This window comes from Equus przewalskii, chromosome 9 (genome assembly GCF_037783145.1).
Source record: "Equus przewalskii isolate Varuska chromosome 9, EquPr2, whole genome shotgun sequence".
NCBI lineage: Eukaryota > Metazoa > Chordata > Mammalia > Perissodactyla > Equidae > Equus > Equus przewalskii.
In genome coordinates this window covers 26,557,212-26,577,167 of record NC_091839.1, presented here as the reverse complement: position 1 = coordinate 26,577,167, position 19,956 = coordinate 26,557,212, and the positions used below count along the sequence as shown (strand labels likewise).

Here is a 19,956-nt window from a genome sequence, read left to right as displayed (position 1 = left end):
ATCCCATGATCTAAAAATGGCTGTTTGGACGCTCCCAGACAAGAGGAATTTAAGATGCTAATAAGTTTAAGCTAACTTCTTAGGACGCATGGTGCTGGAACATTTTGCAGGGGTCTTACTGCAACCGTTTGAGTTTCTCTGCAAGATAGCAATATATGCAAAAGGGGACAGCAACTTCTGAAAAACAGAACACATCCTTTCTTCGTTTCTGAAGGACATTTGACAGACCAGGTTAGTTGTTGACCAGACCCTCAGTAACCCTTTCTTTGCCTGGTTCTGTAGTCACAAACCTACTGAAGCTCACAAAAAGGAATTTAACCCTTCCTGCTGCATGCACTTGAAGCGCAGTAAGATAATGTTTATTTGCTTCCAGCTATCAGGGGATGTCCACAAGAGTCGGCTTCTGGGAGTCTGAACAATTAAGACTCCCTAGAATTCGGACTGCCGCCCCTTTAAGAAGGAGCGAAGCCCCTTCCCCGCACTTCAAGTATAGCGAGGTCATTTCCCAGTGGCCCCCGGAGCGGCTAAGCCATCGTCTCTGAGAGTTTTCTGCGCGGGTTCCAGACTTGTTAGGCCGCGAGAACTACATTGCCCAGAAAGCTATGCGTTGAGCGGCAGCGGCGATCATCCAATGAAACTCCAGAAAGAGGGCATTTCCGCTAGGGCAAATAGCATTGAGGCGGGACTCCAGCGTTTGTTGTGGCGGTCCTTCCAGCGGCCGTCCGGTCTGTTTTCCCGGTCAGGGGCTCTGGCGCCGAAGCGCCGGGTCGGAGCTGAGGGGACTGACGAGTAGGCGCGGGAGGAGGCACCGTCCCCGCGGCCCAGGCGGCTCTGAGGCTCGGCGACGCCGCCCGGGGCCCCGCGCCAGGCCCGGGCCAGGGAGCGCCGCGCCCGGCGCCTCGTCTCCCGCCGCTCCCGGCCCCGCTCCGCCCCCGAGGCCGATGGCGGCGGCCGCGCGGAGGGAGCCGGCTCAGGTGAGCGCTCGGCTCCGGGCCGCCCCGCCCGCAGCGCAGCCCGAGCTCCAGCCCTCGGGCGGGCGCTGCTCCCGGGCCTGCAGCCCAGGCCCCGGGGCCGGGCCGGGGAGGCGCTCGTGGGGCCTGTGGCTGCGGACGGGGGTCCCGGGCGGAGGGGGCGGAGGGGGCGGCGGGGCCGGGAACATGGGAGAAACTTGGGGTCCGTGTTGCTTCTTCAGGGAAGCACAGTTGGGTAGAGTCGCCGCTGCCGTCGCAGGCTGAGGGGCTGCACCGTCCTTCTCAGGCCCTTGGGAGCCGTGGAGAATTTTGAGCAAAAGAGAGACAGGATCTGAGTGCGGGTTTGAAAAATCCCCTAAAGTCTGTTCAGTTCAAGAACAGAGTGCAGAGGGTGATGAGGAAGTTGAGGCAGAGGGAGGTCGAGAGCGCACAGCTCATCGCAGCACAGGGGCAGCACAGGGGTAGCACAGGGGTTAGACGGTCCCTCCGAGGGTTCCTGTTCTGGTGCCTGCCAGGAGTGGAGGGAAGGCCAGAGCCTATGGAGCACCGCCATGTCACGTCCCTCTAAGACCTGCCTCTCCCCAGGTTTCCATGGCTGCGGGAGTGCTTTTGGAACCTATACGGGTAAGTGGAGGTTGTCCCAGTCCCACACTGGTCCCATCCCATACTGTCTGCAGATTGTGGTGTCATGAGACTTCACGTGTTGCTCTCCCAGCCCTTGGGTTTGGTGACCCTTGGAGAATCCCCAAGCTCAGGGTCCTGAGTGTAGTCCAGGGATTATGTGTTGGGGTTCCCATTTCAGGCTATCAGTGGAAAGAGGTGTGGAAGCTTATCACAAGAACAGGAGTCAGTATGTGGAACTGCTTGGAGGTGAAGCTGAGCTGGTTCAGGGAAGGCCAGGTCTCCTTTCTGGTGAGAAGAGACTGCAGGGATGGGGTAGGGAGGCAGAAGTAAGTCGTGGAACCACTGCCAGTGAAGTTAGGCATCTATTCTGGAGGCCATGGAAGCTCTAGGTCACAGGAGGGAGGTGATCTTATCTAGGTCCTAATGGGCTCCATGTGATTCCAGAGTGGAAAACAGTGAACACAGTGATTAATGGGAGTGTGAGGAGAGAGCAGACACCAATGGCATGAGGGTCTGGTATCTTCTCTTATTTGCGGATCTCGGGAGGAAGATGGACATGGGGTAGATGGATGGTGAGATAGATTGTGGGTCTTCAAGAGTGAGGCCGTTAATGGTTTCATCTGTCTTTATTCTGGCAGGGAAGTGTAACCTTTGAGGACGTGGCCCTATATTTCTCCTGGGAGGAATGGGATCTCCTTGATGAGGCTCAGAGACGCCTGTACCACGATGTGATGATGGAGAACTTTGCACTTACATCCTCTCTGGGTAAGACTCACACTCACCCCGTGCCCTGGACAAGGCTCTGCCTTTCTCTTTTCCCCAGGGGCGGCTGTGTCTTTCTTGCCTCTGAACCATGGGCACTGCTTCTTTCTCCTTTCCCTGAGTGGGTGCTGTGGTTACTGGGATGTGCTGAGTGCATCCCCACTTCTCTTCCCTTATGACCCCAACCAACGCCTGCTTCCCCAAAAGCCTCACAGGGAAGGATTTGAGATCAGTAGTCTTGAGGTCAGCCTAATGGATTCTACATGGTCACTGCTTTCACAGATTGTTCTTGCAAGATGCTCCTCTAAGGTTCTTTTCCCTTTTTTTCTAATTGTGATAAAGTATACTTAAGAAATTTACTGTATCTAAGTGGCATTTAGTGCATTCTCATTGTTGTGCAACTATCAGAATCATGCATCCACAGAAGTTTTTCATCTTGCATACTGAAACTACCCATTAAACAATACCTCCCCCCGTCCACTGGCAACCACCGTTCTACTTTCTGTATCTATGAATTTGACTACTCTAAATATCTCATATGAGTAGAATCACATGGTAGTTGTCCCTTTCTGTCTGGCTATTTCACTTAGCATAATATCTTAAAGGTTCGTCTGTGTTGTAGCGTGTGTCGGAATTTCCTTCTTTTTTAAGACTTAATCTGATGTATGTATGTACGTACCACATTTTGTTTGTCCATTCATCCATCAATGGACACTTGGATTGCTTCCACCGTTTGGCTGTTATAAGTAGTGCTGCTAGGAACATGTACGTACAGATATCTTTTAGTGTCCCTACTTTAATTCTTTTGGCTATATATCCAGAACTGGAATTGCTGCATCATATGATAATTGTATTTTTAATTCTTTGAGGAACCACCGTACTGTTTTCCCCATCAGCTGCACTGTTTTATAGTTCTACCAGCAGTGCACAAAGGTTCCAGTTTCTCGGTCCTTGCCAACATTTGTTTTCTGTTTTTCTGTTAATAGCCATCCTGTGAGTGTGAAGTTGTGTCTCATTTTGGTTTTAATTTGCCCTTCTCTAACGGTTAGTAGTGTTAAGCATCTTTTTGTATACTTATTGGCCATTTGTATATCTTCTTTAGAGAAAGGTCTGTTCAAGTCTTTTGCTCATTTTTGAATCAAGTTGTTTGGTTTTTTTGTTGTTGAGTTTTAGTTGTCTATATATTCTAGATATTAATCCCTTCTCAGATATGTGATTTGCAAATATTTTCTCCCATTCTGTGGGTTGCTTTTTTTACTATTTTTATAGTGTCTTTTGATATACAAAAGTTGTTAATTGTGATGAAGTCCAGTTTGCCTGTTTTTCTTTTGTTGCTTGTGCCTTTGATGTTGTATCCAAGGAATCATTGCCGAATGCAATGTCAGGAAGCTTTTCCTCTTATGTTTCCTTTTAAGAATTTTATTGTTATAGCTCTTGAGTTTTGATTTTTGATCCATTTTGAGTTAATTTTTATATATGGTGTAAGGTAAGAGTCCAACTTCATTTTTATGCATGTGAATATCCAGTTTTCCCAGCACCGTGTCTTTAAAAGTCTGTTCTTCCCCCATTGAATGGCCTTCGCCTCTTTGTTGAAAATCATTTGACCACATGTATATACGGGCTCTTTATTCTATTCCTTGGTCTACATGTCTGTCTTTATGCCCGTGTCACACTGTTTTGATTACTGTAGCTTTGCAGCAAGATCTGAAATTAAGAAGTGTGACTCCTCCAACTTTGGCCTTTTTCAGGATTATTTTAGCTATTCAGTGTCCCTTGAGATTCCATATGAAGTTTAGGTCGAATTTTGTGTATTACTGCAAAAAATGTCATTGGGATTTTGATAGGATTACATTGAATCTGTAAATGGCTTTGGGTAGTATTGACATCTTAACAATATTAAGTCTTCCAGTCCGTGAATATAAATGTCTTTCCATTTATTAATGTCTCTTTAATACTTTTTAGCAATGTTTTGTAATTTTTAGTGCCCATGTGGTTTACTTCTTTGGTTAATTTCTGAGTATTCTTTTCATACTATTATAAGTGTGTTGTTTTTCTTTGTTTCCTTTTAGAATGTTCATTATCAGTGTATAGAAATACAACTGACTTTTTGTTCTATTTGTATCCTGTTACTTTGCTGAATTCATTCATTCTAACAGTTTTTTTGTGAAATCTTTAGGGTTTTCTGTGTATAATGTATTCATGGGCAGAGATCATTTTACTTCTTCCTTTCCCTTTTGGATGCCTTCTGTTTCTTTTTCTTGCCTAATTACTCTGTCTAGAACTTCCAGTACGGTGTTGAATAGTAGTGGCGAAAGCTGGCATCCTTTTCTTGTTCCTGATCTTGGAGGAAAAATTTTCAGTCTTTCACCATTGAGTATTAGCCATTGATTTTTAATTTTTTGCTTTTATTATGTTAAGGTAGTTTCTTTCTATTCCTAGTTTGTTGAGTATTTTCATCATGAAAAGTGTTAAATTTTGTCACATGCTTTTTGTGCATCTATTGAGATGATCATATGATTTTTTCCTCTTCTGTTAATGTGGTATTATTACATTGATTGATTGTATATTGAACCATCCTTGCATTCTGGGAATAAATCTCAGTTGGTTGTGGTGTATATAATCGTCTTAATATGCTGAATTCAGTTTGCTAGTATTTTGTTGATCATTTTTGCATCAATGATCATCAAGTATATTGATCTGTAGTTTTCTTTTCTTGTAGTGTCTTTGTCTGTTTTTGATATCAGAGTAATGCTGGCCTCATAGATTGAGTGTAGAAGTGTTCTCTGTTCATTTTCTTGCAAGAGTTTGAAAAGGAAAGGTTATAGTTCTTCATTAAATAGTTGATAGAATTCACTAGTGAGGCCTACAGGTCCAGGGCTTTTCTTTGTCGAGTTTTTGATTAGTGATTCAGTCTCCATAACTAGTACTTTTTATAATCTCTCTTATTTCAGTGGAGTTGGCAGTAATGTCCCCACTTTCATTTTAGTATTTTGAATCTTCTAATTTTATTTTTAGTCAATCTAAGGTAAAGGTTTGCCAATTTTGGTAGTCTTTTTAAAGAACCAACTTTTGGTTTTGTTGATTTTTCTCTATTGTTTCTCTCTTCTCTATTTATCTCAGATCTGATCTTGATTATTCCTTTTTTTCTGTTAGCTTTGGATTTAGTTTGTTCTTTTTGTAGTTCCTTATATTGTAAAGTTAGGCTGTTGACTTGAGACTTTTCTCCTTTTTTAATGTAAGTGTTTATAGTTATAAATTTCCCCCTTAGCACTGCTTTTGCTGCATCACACAATTGTATACTGTGTTTCGTTTTCATTTATCTCTAAGTATTTTCTAATTTCCCTTATAGTTCTTCTTTGATCCATTGGTTGTTTAATTTCCACATTTGTGACTTTTCCAGTTTTCCTTCAGTTTTTGATTCCTAACTTCCTCCCATTGTGGAAAGATACTTTGTGTGATGTCTCTATCTTTAAATCTAATAAGGCTTATTTGTGGCCTAACATATGCTTATCCTAGAAAATGTCCCATGTGCACCTGAGAGGAATGTGTTTTCTGTCGTTGTTGGGTAGGGTGTTCTGTATATACTTATTGGATCTAGTTAGTTTATTGTGTTGTTCAGTTCCTCTACTTCCTTCTATGTGTTTATTCTATCTATAATTGAGAGTGGGGTATTGATGTCTCCAACTATTAATGTAGAACTGTCTGTTTCTCCTTTCAGTTCTGTTAATTTTTGCTTCATATATTTTGCTGGTCTCTTATTGGGAGCATAAATGTTTATAATTTTTATATCTTGTATATTGAATCTTTTATTTATATATAATATCCTTATTTGTCTCTTAAAAACTTTTTTGATGCAAAGTCTCTATCGTCTGGATATTAGTATAGCCATCCCTGCTCTCTTTGCGTTACTATTTGCACGGAATCTGTTTTCCCAAACTTTTGCTTTCAATTTCTTTGTGTCTTTCGGTCTTAAGTATGTGTCTTGTAGATGGCATATAGTTGCATCATATTTTATCCATTCTGCTAGTCTTTGTCTTTTGCTTGGAGAATTTAATCCATTTACATTTAGAGTAATCATTGATGAGGAGGGACTTCTGTCATTTTGCTGTTTGTTTTCTATATGCCTTATAGCTTTTTTGTCCCTTAATTCCTGCATTATTGTCTTTTTTGTTCAGTTGGGGTTTTGTAGGGAAATGTTTTAATTCTTTTGTTGTTTCCTTTATGTACTTTCTGTAGCTATTTTTTTTGTAGTTACCATGGGGATTACATGTAACATATTAAAATTGTAATACCTAATTTAAATTTATACAAACTTCACTTCAATTTTTTTTTTAAAAAACTCTGCTTCTATACAGCTTCATCACCGCCTCCCAGTTATTGATGTCACAGAATTACATCTTTATATGTTGTGTGTCCAAAAACTTAGACTAATAATTGTTTTCCAAGTATTACTCTCTTAAATAACGTAGAAAACAAATAGTGGCATTATAGGTTCAAGTTACAATAAAACCAGCTTTTATAATTGTGGATGTATTTAACTTTATCAAAGATCTTTATTTCTTTAAATGGCTTTAGGTTACCATCTAGTGTCCTTTCATTTCAACCTGAAGGACCCCCTTTAGTATTTCTTGCAGGACATATCTAGTAGTAAGGAATTTCCTCGGCGTTTGTTTATCTATGTTGCCTTAATTCCAGCCCCCCCCCCCCTTTTTTTTGGTGAGGAAGATTGGCCCTTAGCTGAAAACTGGACAATCCTCCTCATTTTGTTTGAGGAAGACTGTCACTGACCCAACATCTGTGCCAATCCTCCTCTATTTTATGTGGGATACCGCCACAGTGTGGCTTGATGAGCTTTGCTAGGTCTGTGCCCAGGATCTGAACCTGCAAACCATGGGCTGTGAAAGCAGAGCACGCAAATTTAGCCACTATGCCACTGGGCCTCCCTGCTCTGCCCATTTTTTGGTCAGGTTGTTAGTCTTTTTGTTATTGAGTTATATGAGTTCTTCATATATTTTGGCGATTAACCCCTTGTCGGATGTATGATTTGTAAATATTTTCTCCCAATTGGGTTGTCTTTTCGTTTTGTTCATGATGTCCTTTGCCTTACAGAAATTTTTTAGTCTGATATGATCCCCTTTGTTTATTTTTTCACTTGTTTCCCATTCCTAGGTAGACTTGATATTCAAAAAGATTCTGCTGAGACTGATGTAAAAGAGTATACTGCCTCATTTTCTTCTAGGAGTTTTATGGTTTCAGGTCTTGCCTTCAAGTCTTTGATCATTTTCAGTCAATTTTTGTGTATGGTGTAAGATAATGGTCTACTTTCATCCTTTTGCATGTGGCTGTCCAGTTTTCCCAACTTTATTTATTGAAGACACTTTTCTTTCTCCATTGTATAGTCTTGACTCATTTGTCAAAGATTAGCTATCCATGAATGTATGGTTTTATTTCTGGGCTTTCAATTCTGTTTCATTGATCTGTGTGTCTGTTTTTGTGCCAGAACCATATTGTTTTGGTTACTATAGCTTTGTAGTGTATTTTGAAGTCAGGGATTGTGATGCCTCCAGCTTTGTTCCTTTTTCTCAGGATTGCTTTGGCTATTTGGAGTCTTTTCTTGTTCCATACAAATTTCAGGATTCTTTGTTCTATTTCCATGAAGAATATCACTGGGATTCTGACTGGGATTGCATTGACCCTGTAGATTGCTTTAGGTAGTATGGACATTTTAACTATGTTTATTCTTCCAATCCATGAGCGTGGGCTGTCTTTCCATTTCTTTATGTCGTCCTCAGTTTCTTTCAGTTGTGTGTCTTACAGTTTTCAGTGTATAGATCTTTCAAATCCTTGGTTACATTTATTCCTAGATACTTTATTCTTTTTGTTGCGATTGTAAATGGGATTGTATTCTTGACTTCTCTTTCTGCTAATTCATTATTAGTGTATAGAAATGCAACTGAATTTTGTAAGTTGATACTGTACCCTGGAACTTTGCTGTAGTTCTTGATTATTTCTAATAGCTTTCTGGTGGATTCTTTAGAGTTTTCCATATGTAGAATCATGTCATCTGCAAACAGCGAGAGTATTACTTCTTCCTTTCCAATTTGGATACCTTTTATTTTCTTTTTCTTGCCTAATTGCTCTGGCCAAAACCTCCAGTACTATGTTGAATAGTAGTGGCAAGAGTGGACACCTTGGTCTTGTTCCTGTTCTCAGAGGAATGGCTTTCAGTTTTTCTCTGAGTGTGATGTTGGCTGTGGGTTTGTCATGTATGACCTTTAATATGTTGAGGTACTTTTCTTCTATACCCATTTTATTGAGAGTTTTTATCATAAATGGATGTTGGATCTTGTCAAATGCTTTCTCTGCATCTATTTGGGATGATTATGTGATTTTTATTACTTATTTTGTTAATGTAGTGTATCACATTGACTTGCAGATGTTGAACCATCCCTGTCTCCCTGGTATAAATCCCACTTGATCATGGTGTATGATCTTTTTAATGTATTGCTGTATTTGATTTGCCAATATTTTGTTCAGGTTTTTTGCTTCTGTGTTCATCAGTGGTGTGGGCCTGTAATTTTCCTTCTTTGTGTTGTGCCTTGTGTGATTTTGGTATTAGTGTAATGTTGGCCTTATAGCATGAGTTAGGAAGGTTCCATATTCTTTAATATTTTGGAATAATTTGAGAAGGACAAGTATTAAATCTTTGAGTGTTTGGTAGAATTCTCCAGAGAGCCATCTGGTCCTGGACTTTTGTTTTTTGGTAGGTTTTTGGTTACTGTTTCAATCTCTTTATTTGTGATTGATCTGTTCACATTCCCTATTTCTTCTTGATTCAGTTTTGGAAGGTTGTATGAGTCTAAAAATTTATCCATCTCTTCTACGTTATCCATTAGGCTGGTATTTATTTGAGCCGTCTGACTTTTTTTCTTTTTCTTTTTTTTTTTCCTTTTTCTCCCCAAAGCCCCCCAGTACATAGTTGTGTATTCTTCATTGTGGGTCCTTCTAGTTGTAGCATGTGGGACGCTGCCTCAGCATGGTTTGATGAGCAGTGCCATGTCTGTGCCCAGGATTCTAACCAACGAAACAGTGGGCCGCCTGCAGCGGAGCGCGCACACTTAACCACTCGGCCACGGGGCCAGCCCCCGTCTGACTTTTTTTCTTAGCGAGTCTGGCTAAGGGTTTGCCAATTTTGTTGTCTTCTCCAAGAACCAGCTTAGTTTCATTGATCCTTTCTATTGTTTTTTAGTCGTTATTTCATTTATTTCTGCTCTAGATTTTATTATTTCCTTCCTTCTGACTTTGGGCCTTGTTCTTTTCTAGTTCTGTTAGGTGTGGTTTAAGATTACCTAGTGGAAATTTTTCTTGTTTGTTGAGGTAGACCTGTATTGCTATAAATTTCCCTCTTAGGACTGTTTTTGCTGCATCCCATAAAAGTTGGTATGTTGTGTTTTCGTTTTCATTTGTCTTTGGGTATTTTTTTATTTCTTCTTTGTTTCTTCATTGATCCAGTGGTTGTTCAGTAGCATGTTGTTTAGTTTCCTCATATTTGTGACTTTCCCTGCCTTTTTCTTTTCTTTTCTTTTTTTTTAGGAAGATTAGCCCTGAGCTAACTGCTGCCAATCCTCTTTTTGCTGAGGAAGACTGGCCCTGAGCTAACATCCATGCCCATCTTCCTCTACTTTATATATGGACACCTACCATAGCATGGCTTTTGCCAAGTGGTGCTAAGTCCACACCTGGGATCCGAACCAGCGAACCCTGGGCTGCCACCGGGCTGGCCCCTCCCTGCCTTTTTCTTGTAGCTGACTTCTAGTTTCTTAGCATTGTGATCAAAAAAGATGCTTGATATGATTTCAGCCTTCTTAAATTTTTGAGGCTTGCCTTGTTTCCCAGCATATGGTCTGTCTTTGAGAATGTTCCATGTGCACTTGAGAAGAAGGTGTATTCTGTTGATTTGGGATGGAATGTTCTACATATTTCTAAGTCCATCTAGTTTGGTATTTCACTTAAGGCCACTGTTTCCTTGTTGACTTTCTGTCTGAATGACCCATCCATTGATGTAAGTGGGGTGTTGAGGTCCCTTACTATTATTGTGTTGCTTGTCAGTTTCTCCCATTAGGTACATTAATAGTTGCTTTTCGTACTTTGGTGCTCCTGTGTTAGGTGCATATATATTTGTATATATTATGTCCTCTTGGTGGAATGTCCCTTTTATCATTATATATTGATTTTCTTTGTCTCTCATTGTCCTTTTTTATCTTGAAGTCTTCTTTGTCTGATGTAAGTATGGCAACACCTGCTTTCTTTGCTTGCCATTTGCTTGGAGTATCATTTTCCATCCCTTCACTCTGAGTCTGTGTTTGTCCTTAGAGCTGAGATGTCTTTGGTGGAGGCAGCATATTGTTGGGTCTTGTTTTTTAATCCTTCCAGCCATTCTGTGTCTTTTGATTGGATAACTCTATCCATTTACATTAAAAGTGATTATTGTTGTATGAGGGCTTAATACCGACATTTTGTCACTTGTTTTCCAGTTGTTTTATATTTCTGTTGTTTCCTTTTCCTGGTATTTCTGACTGCCATTTCAGTTTGGTGGTTTTCACTGATGGTTTTCTCAATTTTCTCTTTATTTATGATTTGTGGCTCTGTTGTGATTTTTTGTTAAGTGGTACCATGAGGTTTGTATAAAAGATCTCAAAGATAAGATAGTCCATTTCCTGATAGCCTGTTGACTCCATTAGCCGAAGCAGGTCCCATCCTTTTCTTCTTCCCCTTCTGAGTTATTGTTGACACAAATTATTCTTTTTTATGTGTTGTGTGTTTGAGACTAAATTGAAGTGTTTATAATTATTTTTGATACTTTCCTTCCCTTTATCTTTTATAATTTATTGTTTACTAACGTATTCTGATATAGAGCTGCAATTTGTTGGTTCTGTCTGTCTCCTTGCTCACAGTTTTATAAATCTGGTTTTTTCAGATGAGAGGGCTCCTTTCAACATTTCTTTTGAGGCAAGCCTAGTGGTGATTAATTCCCTCAGCTGTTGTTTATCTGGGAAAGCTTTTATTTCTCCATCATACCTGAAGGGTAGTTTCACTGGATAGGGTATTCTTGGCTGAGCGTTTTTGTCTTTCAGTGTTTTGAATATATCATTCCATTCTCTCCTAGCTTGTAGGGTTTCTGCTGAGAAATTGGCTGAAAGCCTGATAGGAGTTCCGTTGCAGGTTGTTTTCTTCTGTCTTGCTGCCCTTAATGTTTTTTCTTTGTCATAGACTTTTGCCAGTTTTAATAGTTTATGTCTTGGAGGAGGTCATTTTGCATTGTTGTAATTAAGAGTTCTATTTGCTTCATGTAGTTGTAAGTCCAGTTCTTTCCCCAGGTTTGGGAAGTTCTCAGCTATTATTTCTTTGAATAAGTTCTCTACTCCTTTCTCCCTCACTTCTCTGTCTGGAATACCTATAGTCCTTATGTTGCTTTTCCTGATGAGTCGGATATTCCTCAAATAATTTCTTCATTTCTTAAAAATCTCAGTTCTGTCTCCTCCACCTGAAGCATTTCTGTATTTCTAACCTCTAAATCATTAATTATTTCCTCCGTGATGTCAGCTCCTTTTTTATGGTTTCTGTATTATTTTTTTTATGAAATGTGTTCTTCTCTTTGGTTTTTTTTTTTTTTAAACTTCAGTGTCTTTGGTGAAGTATTCCTTCTCATTAATTTTATTCAGGACCTCTTTGAACTGTTTTTCTGAGTTTTCTTATAACTTGCTGAGTTTCTTTACTACAACTATTTTGAATTCTCTGTTATTTAGATTGTAAATTTCTGTGAGTTCAGGGTGGTTTCCGGAGATTTGTCATTTTCTTTCTGCTCTGAAGTGTTAATGTAGTTCTTCATACTGTTTGATGAATTGATCCTTTGCTGGCACATTTGTGATAGTGTCAGGTCGCAGATTCCACCTGCCACCAGTAGGGGCAGCAGGAGCTGTGTTTCTGATCCTGCCCCATCAGATGGAAGGTGTGCCAGTAGGGCCACTCTGCGTTTGTGCAGCCTGGCTACAGCTGCTTGATGGGTCATGCATGCACTCATGCATGCATGCACTCGTGGAGCCTTTGTGCTCCCCTGGCAGGTCATTCTTGTGTGAGTGGGACTGCTGCACTGAGCAGGCGACTGGCCGAGCTACTGCACTAGGTGGGAGGAGAAGGGCACTTTCTTTAGCATGAGGGATGGCTCTGCCCTTGCAGGTAGCTTGGCTGAGCTGCTGTGCTTGGTAGGTGGGGCTCCCTTGTGAGGGCTGAGCTGTCATTCTGCCGGGAGCATTCCTGTGGGTGGGGCTGCCATGGCACAGTGGGTAATCCTGCGGGCCTGGCCACCACTCCAAAAACATTCACATCCAGTCTGGGCTGCTTCCACCTCCTCTTACAATCATGCTGGCCACTGTGTGAGGACCTGTGACCTGGATGACTGCCCCTGCAGAGGGTGAGGGGTCTGCTCACCCAGTTCCACCGCTTCACAGGGATCCAGTCCACCCACCTTCAGATGTATGGCTGTGTGAATCTCTCAGGCATCCTGTTGTGCTGTGTAGGGAATCCTCTGTTGGTTAATGAATGTCCATTTAGTTGTAACTTAGAGGGGAGAGACAAAGGGAACCACTCACTCCACCTTCATGCTGATGTCACTCAGCAGTTTCTCTTGATTTGAGTGTTTCCTTAGAATGGGCCATACTTTCCTGTTGTTCCATATGTTGTGTGATTTTTGGTTGAAAACTGGACGTTTGTATCTTATGATGTAGTAACTCTAGAAATCCAATCCTCGCCCCTTCTTAGGGTTTGCTCTTGGGTTTTATTGTGGCTAATTTGTTTGTTTAATGATTGTAGGGTGTCTCTGTGCTGGAGATTAGCGTGAGGTGTAAACTTAAGGTCTTCTCAGGTGTTTTTGAGCCTGTACCTTTCTCTGGATGTGCACAGTGACTTTCTAAATTCCTCTGTATATGTGATTGATGTTGAGTGTCCAAGTCCTTGAATTTCTGCTTCCCAAAAGGGGAATAAAAGGAAAATCAAGGGAGGGGGGTGGAGGAATAGATGCCTGCCCTTTAAATCATGTGAAGTCAGAACAGATCCCTGATATTTATACAACAGAGTTCTATTGCCCACCTGGCTCCTGCATTCTGCTCCAGGAACATGTGTATAGCTGCCTGCCCTAGGCCTCAGAGTTAGGGAATTGGGGGAGTTGGCAGATGGATAACTGGTACCATGCTAAGAGCTGAAGTTGACCAGAATTAAATCAGTTTAGCATGTTGCAAGCCTTCAATAGACTCAAGAGTTGCAAAATAGTTGTATCAGATTGATTCTTCCTGGGCAGTGTTGTCCAGGTGGAGAGACAGATTCCTGGTGTTTGCTTCTCTGCCATCTTCCCTCTAGCTGTGCCTGGAGGTACTTAGTATACTATTTAAGTATGTATCCTGTGATCTGTTGTGTGCTGAGTTGTTCTGGTCCAGTACTGGCCACTGACCTGTCCTGTTTCTCCCTTAGGATTTGGATCCTCCAGGCCCCATGCAGTTGCTCAGCTGGGGATAGAGGAAGACTCCTCTGTGCTTCACGGGATGGACATGACTCCAGTCTCAGCAAGATGGGCTCACAGGGGGCGTGACCCAGGTGAATGGCAATTAGGGGAAGATGTTATGTCAGGGCTATGTTCACATCATCCCACGAACTTGTCCTGCTTGTGTTTTGATGCCATTGCCAGTGGCCACATCTCACTTCTACCTTCCCTCTCCATTCTTGACACTGTGCCAACTTGTCCTTTCTACTAGTCATTTTTATTCAGACTCCAGCTCAGGGCTAATCCGCATTCTCTGGACTGCTTATCTCACTCTCACACTGCTCCCTCCACAGTACTTTCCAACAATGTTGTGTCCTGAATTGTGCCCGTGTGTTTTAATAATCCTTGAACACCAGTTACTTTGTGCCAGTCAGGTTTTCCTGGGGCTGGACATAGACCTCTGCACAGCATCACATGGCACCAGCACACGTAATGCCGCTAAAAGCCATTGACAGAAGAATAATGTGCCTTTCACTCTGGGCCTTGCCCTTGCCTTGTGTCCTGTGCCTGATAGGCCTGTCCAGTCCTGTGACCTTAGGGGCCCTAGTAGTGCATAACAGCTGCTTCCTCAGTCAGACCTCAGCTCCCTTTTACTGAAAGCAGTCCCATGGACTGGTTCCTGAATGTATCACATGTGCATTTGTGATGGTTTTGCCCCCTCCCAATAAATTCAATGTGTACTTCACTGTCACTTCTTTGCTTTCAGGTTGTTGTGTAGTTGAAGATGGAGATGCACCTTCTGAACAGAGCCTTTCTGTACAAGGAGAGTCACAGGTCGGGACTCTTAGGGCAGGTTCATCTCCCCAGAAGTCCCAGCCCTTTGAGATGGGTGGCCTGATCTTGAGAGACGTTTTGCCCTTGGCTGAGCACCAGGGAACATATCTTGGGCAGGAAACATACACATGTCAGAAACAATTCTATCTCAGTGCCAACCTTCAACAGGGGCAGCACATTATAGAGAAACCCTTCAGAAGTTATGTGGACAGAGCCTCGTTTATGAAGGACTGCACAGTCCCTGCATCAGGGAAGTCCCTTACATGTGAGGAGATTGGGAAGGACTTTTTAGCCAGCATGGAATTTATCCGTCAGTATCTCACTCACACTGGGGAGAAGCCAAACAGTAGTGAGTGTGAGGCTGTGTTTCGCAGTCGAAAAAGTCATCACAACTGGGGAGAATGCAAGACAGCCTTCAGCTGCACGGACACACTTGTTCAGGACCAGAGAGTCCTTGCTGGAGATGGGCTTTATGAGTGCGGCAAATGTGGAAAGGCCTGTACCCGAAGGTGTAACCTCATTCAGCACCAGAAAGTTCACAGTGGGGAAAGACCGTATGAGTGCAGTGAATGTGGAAAATTCTTTACTTACTACTCCAGCTTCATTATACATCGGAGAGTTCACACTGGAGAAAGGCCTTATGAGTGTAGTGAATGTGGGAAATCTTTTAGCCAAAGCTACAGCCTCAATAGCCATAGGAAAGTTCACACTGGAGAAAAGCCTTATGCATGCAGGGAATGTGGAAAATCATTTAGCCAAAGGTCCAACCTCATTCAACATCAGAGAGTTCACACTGGAGAAAGGCCTTATGAGTGCAGCGAATGTGGAAAATCCTTCAGCCAAAACTTTAGCCTCATTTACCACCGGAGAGTTCACACTGGCGAAAGGCCTCATCATTGCAATGAATGTGGGAAATCCTTTAGTCGAAGCTCCAGCCTCATTCACCACAGGAGACTACATACTGGAGAAAGGCCTTATGAGTGCAGTAAATGTGGGAAATCCTTTAAGCAAAGCTCTAGCTTCAGTTCACATCGGAAAGTCCATACGGGAGAAAGGCCTTATGAGTGTGAAGAATGTGGCAAATCTTTTAGCCATAGCTCTAACCTCAAGAACCACTGGAGAGTTCACACTGGAGAAAGACCTATTGAGTGCAGTGAATGTGGGAAATCTTTTAGCTGCAAATCTAACCTTGTTAAACACCTGAGAGTTCACACTGGTGAAAGGCCTTATGAGTGTCGGGAATGTGGAAAATCCTTTAGCCAAAGCTCCAGCCTCATTCAACACCAGAGAGTTCACACTGGAAAAAGGCCCTATGAATGCAGTGAATGTGGGAAATCCTATAGCTGCAAATCTGACCTCATTCAACACCAGAGACTTCATGCTGGAGAAAAGCCTTAGATGTAGAGGACGTGCAATTTCCTTTTAGTATAATTACACTGGAAGAGAGAACTTAGGAGGGTGCCATTTACCTTAATTAAAGCCAGTACATCTGAAAATCCACAGCGGGCAGATTCTCCTTAAGTTCCAGTTATGTGGGAATCTTTAAAGAGCTGTGTTAGACTTTCTAACCTGCCCAGGGCCCTTGCCAGATTTATGTCACTGCCAGTTTCTGTGACAGAATTCATTCCACCTCTGCCACCTGGCAGGTCCACACAGTGTGCATTGGGTACCACACCAGTATGTTCGGGGAAGCTGGCCTCTATCCCCTCCTAATTTGTTGGAGGAAATGCTGAATTCTGCTGGTGACTTGTTGGAGTTTATATTTTCAAGAAATGTCTGTTTCATGTGACACTTCTCTTGGGTTTTCCCAACCTCTAAGTCACCAACCTGGGTGTTGCCTGACTCTTACTGCTTTGTTTTTTGCAATAATAAAGGCATTGTTTAAGCCACCTTTCATCTTGGGGTTCTGTTCCCTGTGTGAGGTGATTTGAACACTTGGGCTCGGCCAGCATTAAGTAGTGAAGAGCTTTTGTGGGGGTCCAGTGCTTTGTGTGTCTCAGAGACAACAGTATGATGGAAGAATATACCTCTCTTTCCTTTTTTTTTTTGTTTTAAAGATTTTTTATTTTTTTCCTTTTTCTCCCCAAAGCCCCATGGTACATAGGTGTATATTTTTAGTTGTGGGTCCTTCTGGTTGTGGCATGTGGGACGCTGCCTCAGCATGGCCTGATGAGCAGTGCCATCTCTGTGCCCAGGATTTGAACTGGCAAAACCCTGAGCCGCCGAAGCAGAGTGCGCAAACTTCACTTGGCCACGGGGCCGGCCCCATATACCTCTCTTTTCAATTTTGGCCTTATTTACATTATTTCTCAAGATCTCCTAGGAAAGACTCTAGGGCTTTGTAGTCCTAATTTGTGGACTGGGTGTCAGGATTTTTTGTGAGCTCAGAGAATACCCTGAGGAGTAAGGAAGTTGTGACAACCTCCAATGCTTCTTGGAACAATATGAATTGCTTTTCTTGTTTATGATGGCCATCACATAATGCTCAGCGTGTCTAGGGGAATCTCTCACAAGAATCTCTGCCCAAGATCCTGCAAGGAGCCATGTGTCCTCATACCCAGAATTCACTAGGCTAGGGTCATTGTAAGACTACAGGGCCCTGGGGGAACCATAACTGGTATACTAACACTGGAGTGAAGGAGACTGAATTAAATGGAATGTGCCCCTTCTAAAATTACATCAACAAATACCCCAGTGACTGTGACTGTGAAGGATCAGTGTGCACAGAAATTCTCAGGACCTCCAGGCATGTGTATGTTTTGTAGTTGAGATCATTGTCAGAGAAAATAAAGCTGCTGGTTTTGTGGATCCCCTTAGCCTTTCTGGGGTATTCACCAGAAGGCCATTGCTACACAGGCAGGAAAACAAGCATAGATTGAATTGAGATCCCTTAGTCCAGTGATGTGGCTCTGTGACCTAGCCAGCATTCCTGTTGACCCAGGTGGAAACAAACTTCGTTGTTCATCGATATTTGCTACCAGTAAGGCAAGGCTGCTCCTCCAAGGTCATCAGGAAAGAGAGTCAATATAGGATTGCCAAACCTGATTTTCTGAAAAGAGTATGAGATCTACATTTTTCTTTTGAACCATTTTATAAAGCTTTTTTCAGGTATAGTTGACATGCAATATACTGCACCTATTTGAAGTGTACAATTTAATTTTGACATACATATATAAGCCCATGAAACCTCATCCTAATCATGATAATGAACATGTCCATCACCCCTAATTTACCTCATGATATTTATAATCTGTCCTTGCCATCCCCAGGCCTTTAAGCAACCATTGATTTACCTTTATTTATAATAGATGAATTTGTATTTTCTAGAATTTTATATGATTTGATTCATAAAGTGTTTATTTTTTTCTCATTTCATTCATGGTTCTTAATTATTTTGAAATTCTTCAATGATGCTTATTTGAGTAGTTCATTCTTTTTATCATGAGTAGTATCTTGCCATGGATATTCCATTTGTTTGTCCATTCATCTGTTTATGGGCATTTGGGTTACTTCCAGTTTTGACTGTTGAAAATGGAGCTGCTGAAACATTTGCCTATGATACTCTTTGTGTATGTATGTTTCACTTCTCTTGTGTTAGTAACCCAAAGTACAATGCCTGAGTCATAGAATAGGTGAATGTTTAAGTTATTAATAAACATCTAAACTGTTATCTAGAATGGTTGTTCACTTTCGCATACCCACCGGGGTATGTGTGTCTTCCAGTTATCCCACATCCTTGGAAATACTTGGTATGCTCAGTCATTTGAAATTAGCCTTTTAATAAGCAACTAGTATTAGTTGCATTTCCCTAACGATTCATCATATTGAGCATTTTTTCATGTGTTTTTTTGCCATCTGTGTATCTTCAGTAGAATGTCTGTTCATATCTTTTACCTATTTTTTAATATGAATTGTGGCTTTTTCCCTTTTTATTAACAAATAAACTCATTTTTGTTCCTCTTTTTTGTATTATGACCACATACACTTTTAAGTATAATCTGCATTATTCACATATTCTCAAGTTTAGACTTCCAATAATATAATTAGTTAAATCTTGGTTCTGCTTTAGTGTTTTCCAATTTCCCTGGTGTAAATACTCCCACATGGCCAGTTACATGATGTCACTGAACACGGACTTGGGAAGACTTGCCAGAGGCACGTCATTCTGTTTCCACCTTAATGATTCAATGGCTGCAAATAACCTCGAGAACATGGAGGTGATAACAAAACATAATAAAATGATTAGGAAGTGACAAGTTTTTAATATTTATGTAATCGGTAAAATTAATATGTAAACTGCACATAAATGTAAGATGTATTTTGATGTTTTGATACACACTTAAACCCCTGAGGCCAAAAATTTCATTGAGGACAAAAGATATTCTGTAAATTGGCAGTAATTCAGTTGAATACTTCAATTGTTCGAGAAATAAAAAGCAAGCAAGATAGTTGACATACATGCAGTTCTTGAAGCAAATTAAACTTTTAAGATATTTGTCTCACAAAGCATCAGAAAGAATGTGAATTAAATTAACAGTTGAGATGCAGTTTCCCAACATTTTGTTTTGGAGTCAAAGCCTGTTTTCATTATGAACTCTCTGGAAGTTTGTATCTTTGTTCTTGACAGAAAAGTCATAAGCAATCCAACATTCACAGTTTGGGGTTCTATAAAGTGATTGGAGGGGCTGGCCCAGTAGTGTAGTGGTTAAGTTTGTGTGCTCTGCTTTGGCGGCTCAGGGTTGACAGGTGCAGATCTGTGCACTGCTTATCAAGCCATGCTGTGGTGGTGTCTCACGTACAAAAAATAGAGAAAGATGGGCACACATGTTAGCTCAGGGCTAATCTTCCTCACCAGAAAAAAAAAATGGAACATTTCAATAAATTTGAAAACATTCCAAGGGAGCATATTTATAGTTTAAAATGTTACAACTCTAGACGTTTTCATTCACCCATATTTGACGGAGGAGCAGTTCTTAGCCCCTAATTTATAAAGTTTCCCACTGCATGTAAATTAGAATTTGTTGAAATATCTATCATATTTCAGTTGCCTTTATTTGGTATGTTCTGTAATAAAACGTACAATTAGCGCTAATGTTTTGGAGAAGAAAATAGCCACCTACTGTCTCCTTGCCACAGATTTAGGGCTGGATCTCAAAGTGCAGGTCTCACCAGCTAGTCACACAGCTGTCCGTAGACATCCAGCAGGGGCTGAGAGGGTTGGCGTTAAATTTA

At 41.5% G+C, this 19,956-nt stretch overlaps 1 protein-coding gene across 3 annotated transcripts; it reads left to right on the top strand.

The window, feature by feature from the left end:
* The first annotated feature begins 668 nt into the window (after nucleotides 1-668).
* LOC103563468 (zinc finger protein 211-like) lies at nucleotides 669-18,394 on the top strand. Of its 3 annotated transcripts, none has more exons than XM_008538858.2 (5): nucleotides 669-974; nucleotides 1,557-1,595; nucleotides 2,234-2,360; nucleotides 13,881-14,003; nucleotides 14,657-18,394. In XM_008538858.2, exons 1-5 carry the CDS (start codon nucleotides 942-944, stop codon nucleotides 16,120-16,122), a joined length of 1,788 nt encoding a protein of 595 aa, XP_008537080.1. In that variant the 5' UTR covers nucleotides 669-941; the 3' UTR covers nucleotides 16,123-18,394. The 3 variants fall into 3 exon arrangements, with proteins under 3 accessions (XP_008537080.1, XP_070414891.1, XP_008537082.1); XM_070558790.1 differs by having other exon boundaries at nucleotides 1,487-1,595; XM_008538860.2 differs by lacking the exon at nucleotides 1,557-1,595.
* Nucleotides 18,395-19,956: the final 1,562 nt, after the last annotated feature.